Source organism: Monodelphis domestica, chromosome 4 (assembly GCF_027887165.1).
Source record: "Monodelphis domestica isolate mMonDom1 chromosome 4, mMonDom1.pri, whole genome shotgun sequence".
Classification (NCBI taxonomy): Eukaryota; Metazoa; Chordata; class Mammalia; order Didelphimorphia; family Didelphidae; genus Monodelphis; species Monodelphis domestica.
In genome coordinates, this window is record NC_077230.1 from 355347662 (window position 1) to 355366947 (window position 19286).

Below are 19286 nucleotides of genomic sequence, written 5' to 3' on the forward strand. Positions count from 1 at the left end.
TTTTACCACTTAATATAAAATTATTAATAAGAGTAGTCTACACCTACTGTCACATTTCCTTAATATCCATTTATTTATTAAAATATTGCAATCTGAAATGTCTGCAGTTCTGTTATTATTGTTCAGTCATTCAATCATGTTCTACTATTATGACTTCATGGACCATAGTATGCCAGGCCCTTGCATACTTCACTATTTCCCAAAGTCTGTCCAACCTCATGATCATTGCTTTCATGACACTATCCAGCTCATCCCCTGTCCTTCCCTTCTCTTCTTGCTTTCAGTATTTCCCAACATTGGGATGCTTTCCCATGAGTCTTGTCTTCTCATTATGTGGCCAAAGTATTTTTATTTTTTATATATTTATATATATATTATATATATATATTTTATATATTTTTTATTTTATATATTTTAGTATTTTAAATATATTTTAGTATTTATATATATAATATATATAACACATATATATTATATAATAAAATTTTTTAAATATAAAAAGTATTTTATATATATTAAGCTTCTGCTTTTGTATATGTCTTTCCAATAAATAGCTTAAATTAATTTCTTGAAGTATTGATAATTCAGTCTCCTTGTTTTCTAAGAGAAGGTATTCTCAAAAATCTTCTCCAGCATATCAAATCAAAAGGTTCAGTTCTAAGCACTCAGCTTGACTAATAGTCCAACTGTCATATGCTTATATTACTACTGGAAAAACAATAGGTTTCAATATTCAAACTCATTTTGGCAAGTTATTGTTTTAGTATACTGTACAAATTTGTTATACCTTTCCTTCCAAGAAGTTAGTGTCTTTTAATTCTGATGCTGGCCATTAACACTTCAATGATCTCTGAGCCAAAGAATATAAAATATAACACAGCTTCCTTTTCTTTTCTCTCTATTTATGAGGAAATGATGGAACCATTGCCATGATTTTAATTGTTTAAAAAGTATCAAGCTAGCTTTTACACTCTCTTCTTAACTTTCATCAATACACTTCATAATTCTTCTTCACTTTCTGAATGTCTGGGTTCTGAACTATAATTTAGAAATTGCTCCTTTACATGTTAAAGATGCCCTCCTTAATTATCTTTTTCATGCTTTCTTCTATGAACACTTCTACAACTGCCACTGTAGACTATTCTTTCTCATTATACTTTCATCCTCTCAACTTCCAGAAAAACATCCTCTCATTTTTATCTTGCTGTTTTTCTGACCACTCTTCTGTCTCTTTTCTCATTCCACATTCTCCCCTCCCTTAAAAAGTGGATATAGCCTAGTCTTGGCCCTCTTTTCTTTCTCTTGATTCTCCACTGGTGATCTTATATTCAGGTTTGCGGCATAAACCATCACCTTTACAGAGAAATCTCTTCCTGATTCTCACCTTCCATATTTACAACTTCTTGTTGGATATCTAAAACTAGATGTCTTACCAGCACCTCAAGCTTAATGTGTCCTAAACTAAACTCTGCTATTCCCTAAAAAAACATTCTTTTCCCTAAGGAAAGCAATTAAGGTGAGGAAGGAGAAAGAGACTGAAAATTTGTGGAAGCAACAAGAACAAGATAAAGATTTTTGCTGTTTTTGTTTTTTGGATAGTAAACATAATCATAGTTAAAGTTAAGGAACTTATATAGCAGAACACTTTAAAATAATATATAAAAATAGGGTGATAATTTGAGCAAGGTATAGAGGTGTTTGGGGTTGGAATACTTCAAAAGTAGAGATGGAAAGGATAGCTTAATAAATAAAAAAAATCAAATCTTCCTCTGACCGTGGAGAAGAAAAAATTGGTGACAATGCTTGTAAAAGGAAGAGAAAGGAATTGAGTGAGTTCTGTATTCTACCAAAATGTTGTACATTTCTATTTCCAGGTTCAGATGTTAAGATCCAAGAAAAAGCTAAACCTTGAGAACTCACACCATGATATTGCCCAGCAATAGCTCCTCTCCAACTGAGGTCTCTGAATTCCTCCTGAATTGTTTTGTTAGATCTCCAAGCTTGCAGCGCTGGCTCTCCTTGCCCCTGAGCCTGCTCTTCCTCTTGGCTATGGGAGCCAATGCCACCCTCCTGATCACCATTCGGCTGGAAGCCTCTCTTCATGAACCCATGTACTACTTGCTCAGCTTACTCTCCCTGCTGGACATTGTACTCTGCCTCACAGTCATCCCTAAAGTCCTGCTCATCTTCTGGTTTGATCTCAGACCTATCAGCTTCCTTGCCTGCTTCCTCCAGATGTATATCATGAATTGTTTCTTGGGCATGGAGTCTTGTACCTTTTTAATAATGGCATATGATAGATATGTAGCCATTTGCCATCCACTTCGATATCCAGCCATTATCACTGATGAATTTGTTGCCAAGGCTGCCCTATTCATACTTGCCCGGAATATCTTCTTCACAATGCCCATACCCATTCTCTCAGGTATGCTAAACTACTGTCATTCCAATGTCGTAGAGAATTGCATCTGTGCCAACTTATCTGTATCAAAGCTTTCCTCTGATGATATTACAGTCAACCGCCTCTACCAGTTGGCAGGGGGATGGACAGTGCTGGGTTCTGACTTCATCCTCATCTTCCTCTCTTATTCCTTCATTCTTCGAGCTGTGCTGAAGCTGAAGGCCAAAGGGGCTGCAGCCAAGGCCCTGAGTACATGTGGTTCCCACTTCATCCTCATCCTTTTCTTCAGCACTATCCTGCTGGTCTTGATTCTCACTCATGTGGCTAAGAAGATGGTGTCTCCTGATGTGCCCATCCTGCTTAATATCTTGCACCATGTCATCCCTCCTGCTCTAAACCCCATTGTCTATGGTGTCCGAACCCAAGAGATCAAGCAGGGCATTCTAAAGTTACTGAGGAAGGGTTTATGAAGTGAGAACGAAAACTATCTAAATTAGGTCCTTCCCCATCTCTTCCTCATTTTTTATAATCTTCTACTTCATCTCTTTCTTCATAATTATGATCCAGTTATTCTATTTTTTCTAATTTCAATGTGTATCATGTCCTGAACATCTTTCATTTTTGCTGGTATGCTTCATATTTATTGTTTTGGGGGTAACATAATGTTCCATTACTTTAATTAATGATTAAAGTAATGATTAAGCATCATAATTTATTTGGTCATTTCCAATTGCTAGATATATAAGTAATTTCTAATTCTTTTGCCACTGAAAATCTATTTGTAATAGATTTGTACTTTTATTATTTTATAAAGTATTTATAAAGTATTTGGAAAATTACCCTATTTACATGAATCACTTTCTATAAATTTTCCCCTTTTTTCACTTTGTTTAATTTTTTGGATTGGATCACTATTGATGGTTTCACAAAGTCAAAAGATATGTTCATTTTTTTTATTGATGTGCTGTACTGTCATATTGTCATCTAGGATAGTTACACAAATCCACAGTTCCACATACATATTATTGTATATATACATACATATAAATGGACCAACAATATATTAGTGGACCTGTCTTCCCAGAGTACCCTACCTTCATTGGGTTTTATATTTTAAAAATGCTGCATAATTAGTAGACCTTAAGAGTCTTCTCTCCTGTCCTGTCCTTTCCTGTCCTGTCCTGTCCTCTTCTGTCCTCCCCTGTCCTTCCCTCTCTTTCCTTTCCTGTCCCCTCTTCTCGTCTTCTCTTCTCTCTTTATATGCCTCGCTTTTTCTCTCTGTCTCTCTGTCTCTGTTGCCACTCCTCTCATTCTCTATCTCTCTGTCTTTCTGTCTCCATCAGTCAAGTTTTAGGGTGCTCCATTCTATCTTGTGTCCTTATTGATTTAGGGTATGATGACTAACCTGATCACTGCTCTTACACATTATCCATACATACACACATGTAATATATATGAATGGGAATTATGTACATATATATTTCAGTTCTTCACAGATTTTAGATGTCATCTTAATCTGAAAATGTTTCCTATATTTGATTCTAAAATCAAATGATATTATAAATCATATAAATTATGAATCTGAAATCAAAGTGATATAAAAATCTTTTTTAAAGTAGATTGCAGACAAAATATCAGTCCCTAAAAATTCATTCTATTGGATATCTGAGAAGAGATAAAAAAGGTATATTTTGTATCAGAACTTAGCTCCAAAGCAGAACTGTGTTTAAAAAATAAAATAAATAAATAATATAAAATGGGCAGCTGGGTGGCTCAGTGGATTGAGCGTCAGGCCAAGAGGGGGGAGGTCCTGGGTTCAGATCTGGTCTCAGACACTTCCTAGCTGTGTGACCCTGGGCAAGTCACTTAACCCCATTGCCTAGACTTTACTGCTCTTCTACCTTAGAACCAATACACAGTGTTGAGTTTAAGAATGAAGGTAAGAGTTAGAGCAACAACAACAACAGAGCAGTGAGCATGAAGTACAAGACAGAGGTCTACAAGGCTGAAACCAGAGTAGGCATCTGTGCAGGTTTTCTGAACAGCTTCTGATTTTCAGGAAAGATTCTAGGTAGGTAGAGCTCATTAGACCTAAAAATGAAACCAGAGATCAATAATTGCAGGTATTTGTAATGTTTAAAAACATGCAGGTTCCTAGGTCTCTGTTTGCACTGAAATGTTTCACATTTTAAAAAAGATAATCAGAGAATAAGTCTTTGTTATAAAAAAGTCATTATTATTCTAATGCAATGATAAAAGGTAAATTAAAATGAGAAAAATATATGCTATGCAATTAAAAAGAAAAAGCATTTTGACTTCCCTTAATGAGCTGCTGAGAATGAAATACTCTGATATGAATCAAAGAACACAGACAAAGACATGACTCTATCACATGCCATTTATTATTATTATAAAAAAGGACAATAATTCACCACCCAAATCACAGTTTAATTCAACAAGCATTTATTAAGTGCCTAGTTTTTTGTAAGGCATTGTGCTAGGCATTGGGGATACAGAGGGGATAAATGAAAAAGTCCCTGCAATGAAAGAGTCTTTTTTTTTTTTTTACCAAAGTGCTTGTAGAAATGTGGTTGTTTTGTTGCTTATGGAATCAATTAAAAAAGGAAACAGGGCAATATGTTGCTAAGCTATTTAAAATTACACACACACACACACACACACACACACACACACACACATCATTATTCCTTCATGGTTATTCACAGTATGCTTAAGTCTGTATTTCAAAGGACGTACCCAGAGCCAGTTAAACTTCATCTGCCCCTCTATTATAGGATTTAGAGATTAAGTTATACAGAGTTAACAAAACCAATTCTTAAAATAGCCAAGCAACTTAAAAGATTCTTGCTAAGAAACTGAGGATAGAAGATATTAGTACTAATTGGAGCACAAGAAAACAAGAAAGAGTTTCCCCATGCCTATTTCAGATTCCAAAATAGCTCATGACCAGGAAGGGCTCCTTCCTCCAAAATGGAAAGTCCCAGAATTATTGGAAAGCAGTTCTAATTTTATGATCCTATGAACTATGACTTTCTATCCACTATTGTTAACAATAACCCATACCTCAGTATATACTGTGATTGGAGCTATGAATGAAGGAGAGCATGAAACCATCATAATTGGAGGTATATAAAAACCAAACTCTGATTGGTCCAAAGCAAGGTAAATGAGAAATGTATTAATATGCACGTATTGGTAAATTTAAAAGAGCATGGAAACAGAATTTTTTTCTGCCTATTCCCTTTTTTCCCCATTACACATAGAAATGAATTTCAACAATTGTTTTCTTACATTTTGCAATGGATATTCTCTTCCTCTCCTCATTGCCTGAGATGATAAGTAATCTGATATAGGTGATGACAATGCTGTCATGCAATACATATTTTGGAAATTGAATTTTATGATCTAGGGATTGGATCTTAGCATAGAATTTATTTCAGCAAGAAAGAGAAGGGAAAGGAGAGAGCAAGAGGGAGAAAGAAATGCATATTTACATATAGAGATAGAGATAGAGGTATGTGTGTGTATATATATATACATATAGTATATATAGATTGAAAAAACAATAAATGATGGAAAGATGATAGATTGGCAAATAATTAGATAATGGATGATGGATAGATGATAGACTCTATATAACAGATTAATTGCTGCATGCATAATTGGATAAATGGTTGATAGATGATAAATAGACATATCAATGAAGAGGTTACAGATAGATAGATAGATAATTGTACTATATATAATTGTTTTCTTTTGTAATCCCTCATATTTTACTCAACATATTTAAAAACATTATTCTGAGAAGGGATCCACAAGTTTCATCAGATTGCCAAGGAGGTCCATGAGACAGAAAACAGGTAATGCATCTTTGCTCTGACCTGTCAAAGAAAATATTCCAAATGAAGCATTTCAGTGGATTTTGAAACATCCATTAAAAATAATGAATATGCATTATTTTCTGATTAGTTAACAAGATTAGATGATATTGAAATCAGAGAAACACAAGTTTTCTAGCCAAATTTCAAAACATAAAAATACTATTCATAGCTGGTAGAAGGGATTAAAAAATTAATATCATAACTTGGAAGCATAGCCATTGATGCATTTTCCATGTTGATCTGTGAACCTTTGGAAGATATACTTTTAAGTAAGAAAATTGTTTTAAAATGTATAAAATAAAATGTACTTGCAATTCTGTTCTCAAATTGCTTCGTCACTAATGTTAAATGAAAAATATTTTTAAATAATGAAGCATTCACAACCACACTGCACTAATGACATTTTAGTCAGAGCAAGAGATTTTACATGAAAAATAAACTAAATATGATGAAATTTATTTAAAATATTTTTTATTTTCATATCTTATCAATTGATGAGTTTCATAATTGTTAAAAGGGAATTTAGGAGAACCCCTGGGGTTATGGTATGTAGGTTAGTTTATGAAAGCTGGTGATTCAACTCTCAGGGGAACTTCCTCTCTGTCCAGGCAGATTGCTGATGGCTGCCCTCTGTGTCAGACTAGAGCCCTAATGGTGAGCTAGATGAAGTAGCAGATTGCTAAAAGGATAAGAGGGAGACCACCAAAAGATGTAGTTTAAGACTGGTCAAGATGAATTGGACAGTTGTTCTCAGGGGGAAACCCCTGACAGAGAGACAATGGCTGCTCTCTGTCCCTTTAGAATAGAGTGGAGGCAAAGGTGTAAGCAGAGGTCTCTACTAGGATAGGGACACCCCAGGAATGAGTATTGACTTTTGGTCAGGACTTTGCTTAACATCACCTTCCTCAAATGTCCCTTTATGGCCAAACCTTGCTAGAGGGAGAGTAATTGTGGACACCCCAGGATTTGACAGAACTTCGGGTTAAAGAGAGCTTCTCCCCCCTCCCCCCCCCCCCGCTTAAGAATCCCTTCACCCTTCAAGCCCCTTTCACCCTCCTAAATAATATCTGACTGTATTTGGTTATCAACTCAAAAGTGGTTTAATAAACAAATATCATGGAAAGGATTAGAGAGAGGAACAGGAGTGCCCTAGTCTAAAACACAGAGTGGTATACGATGCCTTTTGGCCTAAGCCAAAAGCCAAAAGGTCCTGGCCTAGAAGCTTTCTTTGACTTCTTCCTTTCCCTATGCTGCTAACCTAAGTTAGTAATGACTGATTACAAAAGTCTTTAGATGTAGCTAGCACAGAGAGAGAGGTTTCTTTCTTCAGGCCTGGCTCAGTCTGCCTTTCCAGGCACAACCCCTCAGGAGACTAAAAGTTCAGTCAGTCTACTTAATACTCTGCTGTCCATGAGCAACAGGTACAATCCACAAGTCTTGTGATCAAAGGAAAAGGTTGGGAAACACTCAGGGATTGTTGGAATTCGTGAGGTGGCAATAGGAGCTCTGTTCAGTCCAGGGTCTAGCAATGAACTTCTCCCCCAGAGATAATTTTTTTTTTCCCAGCACTCCTTGCTCTTCAACCTTCCAACTGTCCTTAGTTGTCACTCATTCCTCTCAACATTCCATCTCCTCTCTGTGCAAAATCTCACAATTATCCCCTTTCACGAGATGACCTAACCAAGATCATTATCATGAATATTTATGATTACCATAGATTTACCATATGCTATTTCCTAATCTATCACCCCCCAATAATAAAAAACCCTTTCTTACATTATGGTATGCTAGATTCCTAACTACCTAACCTAAACAAAGACCTTTTCTAGGAAAGGTTTGGGTAAGGAATTTGGGGGCTTACAGAAAATTAAATTAAGTTTTGCAACACAATAACATATCAAAAACATTCGCCATTAGTATTGCTATTAACTATTCTTGCAATCCTAAACTAATGCAATTTTCTATCTTATGCTATTACCATGCAAAAGCAATCCAACTCTAAAACTTCCATTAATACAATTTCCAGCTAATGCTGTTACATTGAACTTCCTTAAAGTAAACTGTTCTGCTATTCTAGATCAAATTCTATGCTTGACCAATGTATTAATCTAGTCTAATGTATACACTAACTATTGAGCTTATTTTTAAACTGTTAAAAGATATTATGCTAACTTTCCTAAGCTATCTTATCCATGGTCTCTACATTAAGTACACTCTATGCTATATAATCATCTCTATCTAGATACAATTATCACTACTATGTTACACTAATTATTCTATTCTATACATGCTTCTACTCTCAATCTATACACAGTACAGCATAATTTATACAAACCCTATAGCTACAATTGCAAACCTATGTTACAAAAAATGTACAATTGTAGCACAATTATGCAATTTCTTATGTCCTGATGGTAATCACAGAGAAAAACTTATTGTTTTTTTCCCTCTGATTAAGATTTTATTCATCTACCTAAGTATTTACATATTTTGCATTATTGCAGTCATAGACTCTCATTTATTTACACAAGGTCAAAAAATGAATCAGTTGTGATTTGTGTTTGTATCTTTGTATGTAATGTTGCATACTTATACTTACATCTGTTTTTCAGCCTTCCTCTTCTTACAAGTTGCCGGATAGTTCTCTTCATTTCTTGCAAGTTATGTGTATATTGCATGTTTCCTAAATATGTGAAATATGTGTGTTTTCATGCTAATGCCATACCATTCTTACATAAATCCTGGTTTACCGTCTGTCCATTTTTTATATACAAGTATTTACAAAGTTCAATGTCCTTTGCTGTCCATTTCATATATATTTTTTAATTTGTATTCCTCTTGTTTTGCAGCTTTTCTTCTGATCTTTTCCTCTGGGTTGGTATCTTCTTTGTTACTTGTTGTCAGTTGTCTAATACTTGACTGATGGTCTAGTCTTCTTCTGGAACTGTTTTTGAAACTATTACTAGAACTATTTATGGAAATTTTATTGCATTGTTATCTACCTCTAATTTTTCTAACTGATTTCTGTTCTCGTAAGGATTATCAAATTTGATTTATGAACAATGGATCCATGAATTTTTCTCTTCTACTTTGATTGCACTGGTAGTAGTTAGTAGAACTTCAACCACTTCTATAGTTATTTTCTTATTAAAATTTCTCACATATACTTTGTCTTTTGGTTTGGTGTTATGTAATGAATAATCCAATGGTGTTGCTGGTTGGATCACACCATTTCATGGAGTTCTGTAATCCTGGTTTGCAAAGCTTTGATGTAATATGCCAATTACAATCTCCTCCTAGCATGGAGACATAAGAAGGTTTACAAGCTCTTCCTTGCCAAATTGCATGGCCATACAGCATCTCAAATGGAGAAATATGAAAATCTTCAGTTGGATGTGTTCTGAGATGGAATAGTGCTATGGGCAGAATCTTGGTCCTTTTCAAGTGAGTCTCTGAACAGATTTTACCCAAGAGTGTCTTGAGTTCTCTGTTCAGTCTTTCAACTTGACCCAAACTCTGAGGATGATATGGTGTGTGTAAACTAGCCTTTATCCCCAGGTTTTTATATACCTCTTTTAATATGGAGTGTGTGAAATGTGATCCCTGGTTGGAGTCCATCTTGGAAGGAATTCCAAACCTAGGTATGATTTTCTTTAATAGCATTTTCACTGCAAATGCTGCTGTGTTCTTTTTGGGAGGAAAAACCCTCTGGCCATCTGGTCAGTCTGTCTAATATAACTAGGCAATACCTAAACTCTTTGTTACTTGGCATATTTATGTAATATATTTGTATGCATTCAAATGGAGTATAAGCTAATGGTTTACCTCCCAGGCCTTTGTTTTTGTATACTCCCTGGTTGAATTGTGTACAAATCTTGCACTTTTGACAGACTTTTATTGCATATGATGATATTTCTGGTGCAAGCCAAAATCATCACACTGAGTCTATCACCCCCGGCATCCCATAGTGTCCTTTTGCATGTATGGCATTGCATACTTGATTTGTGAACAATGGATTCATGAATTTTTCTCTTCTACTTTGATTGCACTGGGAGTAGTTAGTAGAACTTCAACCACTTCTATAGTTATTTTCTTATTAAAATTTCTCACATATACTTTGTCTTTTGGTTTGGTGTTATGTAATGAATAATCCAATGGTGTTGCTGGTTGGATCACACCATTTCATGGAGTTCTGTAATCCTGGTTTTCCTGGCATAGTTTTCTAGGTAAGATGGGTTTACCTGACACTGAAAACCATATGTCCTCTATCATTCTGGCCTTAAATTTCTTTTTCCATGCTTGAATTTCACTGTCCCTGTAGGCATGGTATAGATTTTCATCCTCTAAGACTGATAAATTCAATACATGTACTGCTCCCATTCTCATAGCATATTTGGCTGTGATATTGGCTCTGCTGTTTCCTAAGAACACTAGGTCTTTGCTATACTAGTGAGATCTACAGTAGATGACTCCCACTTCCTTAGGCAATTGTATGGCCTTAAGGAGTTCACTTATGAGGCTTGCATATGCAATTTCTTTGTTTGATCTAGTGAGAAATCCTCTGTGCTTCCATATTTGCCCCATGGCATGTACGGCAAAGAAGGCATATCTTGAATCGTTAGAGATGTTTACCCTTTTGTCTTTGCTAATCTGACATGATTTCGTCAGGTCCACAATCTCAGCTCCTTGGACACTCATTTCTTTTGGCAATGATCCATACCATGATGTTTCTTCTTGCGTTATTACTGCTGCCCCCATAAACCACTTTCCTTCATGCATAAAATTAGATCCATCCACGTAAAGCTCCAGGTCTGGATTTGTTAATGGAATGTCTTTTAAATCCATTCTGGTCTTTTTCACTAAGGATATAGTTTCTTCACATTGATGTACTGGTTCTCCCTTGTATGGCAAATCTGGAAGTAAAGTAGCTGGGTTTAAAACATTATATCTTTGCAATCTGATGTTCTTATTGCTGAGTAATACAATCTCATATTGGGGAAAATCTGGTTTATAAAAGCTTGCAGATTACATTTTTTTCAATATGGCTTCTATCTGTTGAACAGAGTAAACAATGAGTTTGGATCCCAACACCAAGTTGGTGGATTTTTTAATCATGAGTGCATTTGCAGCCACTGCTGTGAACCTTAAAATTTCACAGACTTATGAATGTTAAAAATTTTACTCCACATTGAGGAATCCTCAAATTCCCTCCTGAGAAACATTCCCCATTTTGATGTGAGAATTCGCCAGGATCAGAAATGGGAGGACCTCTATTCCACCTGTACTTAAGAATGCTTTAGGGCAGAAAACTCCTTGCTAAACAATGAAAGTACTTGGATCCATGCTTATGGTGGGGCAAGGAGTTCTTTGAGCCAGGCCTGTTTTTAGAATTGATACAATGGGATGCTAGGTACCTAAAAGGGTCAGGCAAGTTTTCTCTTGATGAGATTAGCTGACTCAGCTGTGTTTTCTCTCGTTCAGACTTACTGAGGAGATTGGTCTACACAGCAGCATTTTTTTCTGATTCAGACTTACTGAGGAAATTGGTCGACTTAGCAGGAATTTAGATGGGCAGTCCTTTGGAAAGCATCTACAGTGATTGGTAGATGTAGGGACTTAGGAGAGGTGACATGGGAGAAAAACCCCTATAAGAAAAAGCAGAATCTCTTGAGGAGATATTCTTTTGGAGAAATCCTTTTGGAGGATCTCTGATGAGGATCTCTTGGGAAGAATCTCTTGAGAGAGGCTCTGGAGAAGGGAAGCTCTTGGAGGACAATCTCTAAGGAGGTCTTACTGGAGCTCTCTCTGGTGAAGTCAGCTGAGATGGAGCTGGCCTGGTGTTACTAGAATCCTTGTTTAGGCAGACCTTGTGATGAGTGTTAAAAAACTGACTGACTGATTCTCTCTCTTAAGACTCAGGTCTAGGCCATATTGGCTTGAGGCCCTTCATAATTATTCCTTTCCTACTCTTTCTCTCTTTATCTAATTCCTCATTATATTATTAATTAAAAATCTCTATAAAACCCAGTTGACTTGGGTATTTGGATAATTGGGAATATTTCCCTGGCGACCACCTTATATTTGATTTTAAAACCAAGACAATATAGTGAAACATTTTCTGCGGTCAAATTTACTCACCCTCTCTTATATCTATCACAATTTATATCTTCCACCATTTTAACTCACTACAGTTTAAGACCTCAACCATTTTAAATCTCACACTGTTCTAAGACAGAGAACCATTCCTTTTGCAACTGGATCTAATTGGGAGCTATAATAAGTCACAGGTCTAAAACTTGGTCCTACATATTGCCCTAGCACTGCAGATGCCACTCCTTTTGCCTAATGAACAAAGAGATGGAAGTCATTGTTATAATCAGGGATTCCTAAGGCTGGGGCTGTATGTATAGATTCTTTCAGCTTGGCTAATGCCTGATGATATTTATTTGTGAGTCTTAAGGTTCTGTGACTTCTTTCTTAGTAAGATCAGAGAGACATTTGGTTATTTGGCTGTAAACAGGCATCCACTGTCTACAGAAACCTTTTACTCTGGGAATCACTCAAAGTTGCTTTTTGGATTTTGGCACTCTTAGCTTTTGGATACCAGCCACTCTTTTCTTAGATATTTGCCTCATCTCCTTCTCCAAAAAAGCCTAGGTATTCTACCTTTGGCATGTCTCATTACAATTTTATTCTTGACACTTTTTGACCACTTTTGTGAAGTTCTATGAGCAGTTTTGTACTATTTCGAAGGCAAATTTTAGCACTAGGGCTAACAATAAGAATATCATTCACAAAGTGGACCATTTTACTTTTCCTGAATACAATGGAATTTAGATTGTGTTTTAAAATTTGGCAAAAATAATTGGTGCTTTTGCAGAATCCGTGGAGCAAACACCAGCCATATTGATTCCCATTCCAAGATCCATCATTGTATAAAATTTAGAATTGCTTGGAATTTCTGCAAAAATGCTGGAGGGACTTGGGATGACTGGGAGTGATTTGATGACAAAATCATTGATTGCTCTTAAGTCTTGGAGAAATCTCCAGTGCACTTTCCCTTGGGCATTGAGCTTTGCTTTCTTGATTGGCATAATGAGTATATTTTATTCTATCATTGGAACCAGAATTTTTTGTTGGATCAGGCTTTGGATGATTGGCCTGATGCCATCAATTGCCTCTTTGCTTAATCTATATTGGGGAATTTTTGGAGGTATTCCTTCCTTTACTTTCATTTTTATCTGAGTTGCAGATTTCAAAAGTCCTACATCAATGGAATGCTTTGTCCAAATTTCATTTGGCACTTCACTAGGAATCTCACAGATTGTATTTGCATTTTGATCTTGATCTTCATCCAATTGCCCCAGGAAAAGCAAAGAATGATGTTTCAGTGTGATTTTACACAAAAATTCTCTCCCTAGGAGATTTGAAGGATATCTAGCTATTAATAGAAAAGTGTGCTTAGTAGTTAATGGACTGAGAGTTAACATTTTTGATTTTTGCTTTGGTACTCTTTGTGTTTTTCCTGTGGCCCCCATAACTTTTACTGAACCCACAATTCTACTATCCACAGGAGATGTTTTTAGCACTGAGCATTTTGCTCCAGGGTCTTTTAATAGTGGATATATTTTGTTTCCCACTTTGATGATTTCATGTGGCTTAGCATTATTAAGTTCTTGAAATACTGGAACCATAGGTGCTTGCAACTCTATCTTCCCCAGATCCTATTCTTTTCCTTCTTCTTCTATGTTAGAATTATTAAGAGCTACCGATTCTTGATTTGAGACTTCACTTTGTAACCCATCTGCTTCTTGCAATCGGATCGTTTGAGCATGAAGATTTAAGGATATTGGGATAAAGTGTGTGTTGTTTAATGATCTTGTATATGTTACTGGCTTAAATTCTTTAACATTAGGGTTGGATTTAGATTCCTGTAATATATCAGTGACATTTCCCTTTTCTGTATTATCCTCTATATTTATATCTTTAGGAGGTCTGCTCATGTGAATCTTTGGAGATATTGACTGTTCCAACCTATTGTTCTGTTCTACTTTTAGCTTTGATGTTTTAACCCCCAATTCAGTGAAACAGTTTGCTTTTGCATCATTAGAACACTCCTCTCTTTGTGAATCAATTACATTTACTTGTTCCTTTTGCTTTATGCTATTAATTTCCAAATTATGGTTTCTTCCCTTTAGTAAGTCATTTTTTGTTTATGCTGAGAAAACTTTTAACTCATTATCACCAGAAAAAGTTTCTTTGTATTCTGTACTTGCTAAATTATTGTTCACTAACAAATTTACTGCATGTATTCTAATTCTGGCACAAATATCTCCATTTCCCTCTTCCCTTGTATCCTTTTCCATTGTTCCATTCACCTTACACCTTATTTCCTCTATATCATTTTGCATTTGAATTTCCTCTTCTTGTTCTTTAGTTCTATACTTTCTTTTTGTATTCAACTGTTCTATGTCAATATAGCTTCCCTGAAAATAATCTTTTCTTCCATCATTACTTATAGCTGTGACCCCCAACAACTGGCTTCATAATTAATTGCTCTTTGCAGCACCTGAGAGTACATCCAAGTATTTCGGTCTCGCTCCTTGTTACATAAACCATTTCATAGTGTCGAGGTCTGGTGCATGTGTGGACCCTGAGCAATTATGGTCACAATATTGTGTAAATGTTTCTTTATTGTATTTTGTGTTATTTCTCCAGGATACCTTCTTATTATTTGCTGAGTCTATTTGTACTTTCAAATTGCAGTTCCTGACAATGTATCCCAATTTTCCACATAAAAAGCACTTAGGCAAACTTCTTCTCTGTTTATTCTGTGTAAAATTTATTTTTGGTCAATAATATTGTAATGATGCCAAATTTTTTATCTCATATATCTCTTCTTGTTTTAGCTTGTCCTTTGATTCTTTGAGCTGATTTCTAAGCTTCTGGACTAATTCATTTTTCTCAAGAGAATTTGCTCTATGACCTGAAAATATGTAAGTAGCAGTCTTTCTAAAATCTTCCAACCCAAGGCTTTCCCTGTCAGGGCAATGAAACTCAAAGTAATTCTTAATGGGCAGATTACTCCCCTTAACAAATTGTCTCCTGATGTGCTGGAGATTTTATTCATTTAGATCTTGAAAGCCCAGTACATTCTCAGCAGTCTCAACATCTCTATCAAGAAAAACTGATGGATGCTTGCCTACTTCTTGCCTTAACTTTTCAAAACATCCCTAAGAATCACGTCATTTTGAGTACAATCTCATTGCTTCATCAAGATCTTCCCTTGCCTTACATAGGTATACTAAATTTTAGTTGTGAGATAATTCCAAATCTTGCCATTGTTCTGGCCAAGATGTTAAATTGGGATTTGATCTTGTCTCCCCAGTAAATTTATTTTTTTCTCTTTGGGTAAAAAGCTCAGATAAGAGAACTTCTGTGTCTGCAAAGGTAGGGTCATACAAACAAATTGCATATTTGAAATCCTTAATGCAAGAGAAAGGGACAACATACCAATTAGGCATTCTCTTCCTCAAGCTTTCTAAATCCCCAGCTAAAAATTGTTTGTGAGTTTTTACGTGGATGATACCTTGGTCTTGCAAACTAGTTTGATCCCTCAATGGCAGAATTGGTTTTGTCCCTTCAGTTTCAGCTTTCTTCCCCTCTTCAGCTACCTTGTCTGGGTTTGTATTTTCTTGTTGTGCATTGTTTGTTGTCTTGTTTTCCTTTCCCTTGGTCAAGTTTGCGATCATTTATTTTAATTGGGTAATCTCCTCCCTCATTTATAATATCATTATCTTCATTTAATTTTCTTTGCCTAGTTTCCCAATCACCAGTGATACTCCTCTTTTTAGAGCATAGTACAGATTGATCAGTACAGTAAGTATTCCCATGATCATAGATGTAAGAAATCACGCTGTCCATTCCAATCTTTAACCATTGTAAACTGTCACATAGATTTAAAACAAAATATATATAATTTGGAATCATGACAAAAAAAATGAATACCCTAAGTATATGAAGTTCTCAAATATTGCTAAGTAACCCATATCCACTACTAGTTTGTTTGCCGTATTTATTTCAAAAAGCCTCTTCCCAAAGGAAAAAAAGTGTCTTTAAGTCTGAGCTTGACCCCCCACCGCCACCCCCACCCCCAATTACCCAATCCTACCCCTAACTCCCCCACCCTACCCCCATCCCCCCACCCTGAAGACCAGAGTGTTCTTATTGGCTGTTGTTGTTGCTGGGTAGAGTAACTCTTACTAGAATCACTGTTTCAAAATGGCTACCTCTCACTGTCACACAGGCCTTTGTGTGGTGAATAGGACTTAACCACCTACTGTCTTTTCTTTCTCAAAGTTTGAATAAATAGGTAAGAAACCTGGCTGGCTTCACCAACTGTTAAAAGGGAATTCAAGAGAACTCCTGGTGTATACATAATGCACACAATATATTAGTATATATGAATAGTTTATAAACAATAATTATAAACAAATAAACATATATAGGGTTGTCCTCCTGTTTTTTTTAACTGATAGGGTTGTTCCTCAAAAAGGTTTGGAAATCATTGTTTTATTAAAATTTCAGAACATGTGAATAAGTGAAGACCTCCAGGAACTCATGAGAAAATATTTGTGGAATAGAGTAACATTCTTTTAGTTTTTATAGAAATATATATTATACATATTTAGTATATAATATATATACATAGTATATGTATTTAGTATATACTAATCAGAGGTTTTTAACAAACAGAGTTCTTCCCTACCTACTTCCTCTTTCTTTCCACCTATTTGACCCCAAAATGTTCAAACTACAATTTCAAAAGACTTTTCAGTGCCTCCGATTCATGTCAAACCTGGTTAGTTTCCATTCTAGTAATTTTTTCTTTAGTTCTTTTCTTGAATGTGTGTTCAGTAAGTGTTGAGGGAGGATAAATGGTCTTTTCTCATTCTCCATTCTCAGACTTCCTGAGTGGTAGGGAAATTGGGTTGCTAGAACTGTGAGCCTCTACCTCGAACCACTGACTATTTGGTGGAGCCTGCAGTCTCACTAATATTGGCTAAGTCATGAGGGGGCAAGACTGAGACTAGTGTCATGTTGGGGTACAGAGACGGTACTGAAGAAAGGTAGTACTGTTCTGGAAGCAGTCAAAACAATCACTTGATATTTATTTTGGCCTGAAACTGTGACCCAAGATATCAAACTTTCTCTGTTTCTGAGTGGAAGAATAATGAAATAGAATAGATGTTACCTCTTCTCCCTGTAGAGAAAGCATCAGTTTGCTATTACTTCATAATACAGCCAGTATATGAGACTTGTAGAAGGCTGAAATGTCAGAGGCATTATAAACAATATTCCTAACTCTTCAGTGACAATTCAAGCCAAACCTTGGTCAACAGACTATTACTACTGGCAAGGGAGGGCTTCAAAGGTTCTCCCTGACTTTCCAATAGCTGTATCTGCATATGAAATATCAAGGTAATGTTTACACAGGTAACGATGACCTTGTCCTGTGAGCTGTTTATCTGTGACACTATAAGATCAGCAGGGAAGTCAGTTGCATCACTGGTTGAAATCAACAGCACAGCCATATGAGGGACATGAGGTGCTTCACCAGAGAAGAACCTTGGTCAAAAGTGCTTCTTGTGGAAATGTAGGCTATTATCATTGTGTACATACCTATCCATGAGTGTTTCTATGAGTGCCCAGTTTTCTCACTGATTTGAAGGGTAATTCAGTAAAGCAGGTAATGCGGTCTTGGATTGTGAGAGAAATTTTTCTTGCTACTCTTCTTATTATACAATCTAATGAAATGATGTTCCATGGCTTTAACCATTAATGGGGAACACATTGGTGACACTTTGTGATGGATTGTTCTAGAGGACACAGGCTCACAAAGTACTTTGAACCAAGGGTAACAGTTCTTTGGAACATTTTAGAACTGGTGGCTACCCCTAGATGATATAACACTATTTAGATGTATTTATTGCAATGAGGCAAAGAAATAGCCTCTGTATAGACTGGAAACATGTCATCCAATGATATCTGGTTCCTCATTACAGTTGGACAAGTCTACTGGTCAACCAGAACAGAAAAAGCAGCCCTGTGGGAGATCTTATACTACAAACTGAGCACCACAAAGTTTGCTCCACATTTCTTCTAATCCCCTTTGAAATGAATAGTCCTCAGTCATGAATTAGTATTGACTTAATACTCAGCTAATTATATGAAACAAGTCCTGGAAGTATTTTTCAATTTTTCTTTGTATTCCTATGCTTCTTGAACAGTGTCATGCAAATAAAAGATAGTTAAGAAATGACTAATATATTTGATTTGAACATGCAACAAACCATGTTGCTACAGTGTAATGAATTACAGTTCAAAATTATGTACTTGTTAGCAAATTACCAATACAAAGTTTGCTTTAAAAAATCCAGCTTTTTTTTTCTCCCTCAGGTTGTAGCTTAATTGGAGAGTTCTTGACTCTAAATATCTCTCCCCAGGCCTTTCCTGGATCAACATCCCTCATGCTGTCAAGTAATTATTCCTCTTTGTATTGCTATTTCTCTTCTACTCAGAACTTTTTCTTAAGATTTTCTAATGTTTTGACTAGGATGATTTCAGAAAAACTTGGAAAGATTTACATGAACTGAAGCAAAGTGAAGTAAGCAGAACCAGATAAACATTCTACACAGTAATGCAATATTTTTGATGAACAACTATGAATGGCCAAGATATTCTCAGTAATACAGTGATCCAAGATAATCCTTAAGGCTCATGTTGAAAAATACCATCCACCTCCAGAGAAAGAACTTACAGAGTCTGAATACAGATCAAAATATACTATGTTTCATTTTCTTTCTTAATTTTTTCACATTCTCTTCCACATGATGACTAATATGGAAAAAAACATTTTACATGATTGCACATATAAAACATATATCATATTGCTTACATCTGGAATGAGGGAAAGAGGAAAG

The 19286-nt window shown here is 35.8% G+C and overlaps 1 protein-coding gene across 1 annotated transcript; it reads left to right on the plus strand.

The window, feature by feature from the left end:
• The first annotated feature begins 1923 nt into the window (after positions 1 to 1923).
• Positions 1924 to 2871, plus strand: LOC100618838 (olfactory receptor 56A3-like). Its single transcript, XM_003340999.2, has one exon. The coding sequence runs from the start codon at positions 1924 to 1926 to the stop codon at positions 2869 to 2871; it is 948 nt and encodes a 315-aa protein (XP_003341047.1).
• The last annotated feature ends 16415 nt before the right edge of the window (positions 2872 to 19286 follow it).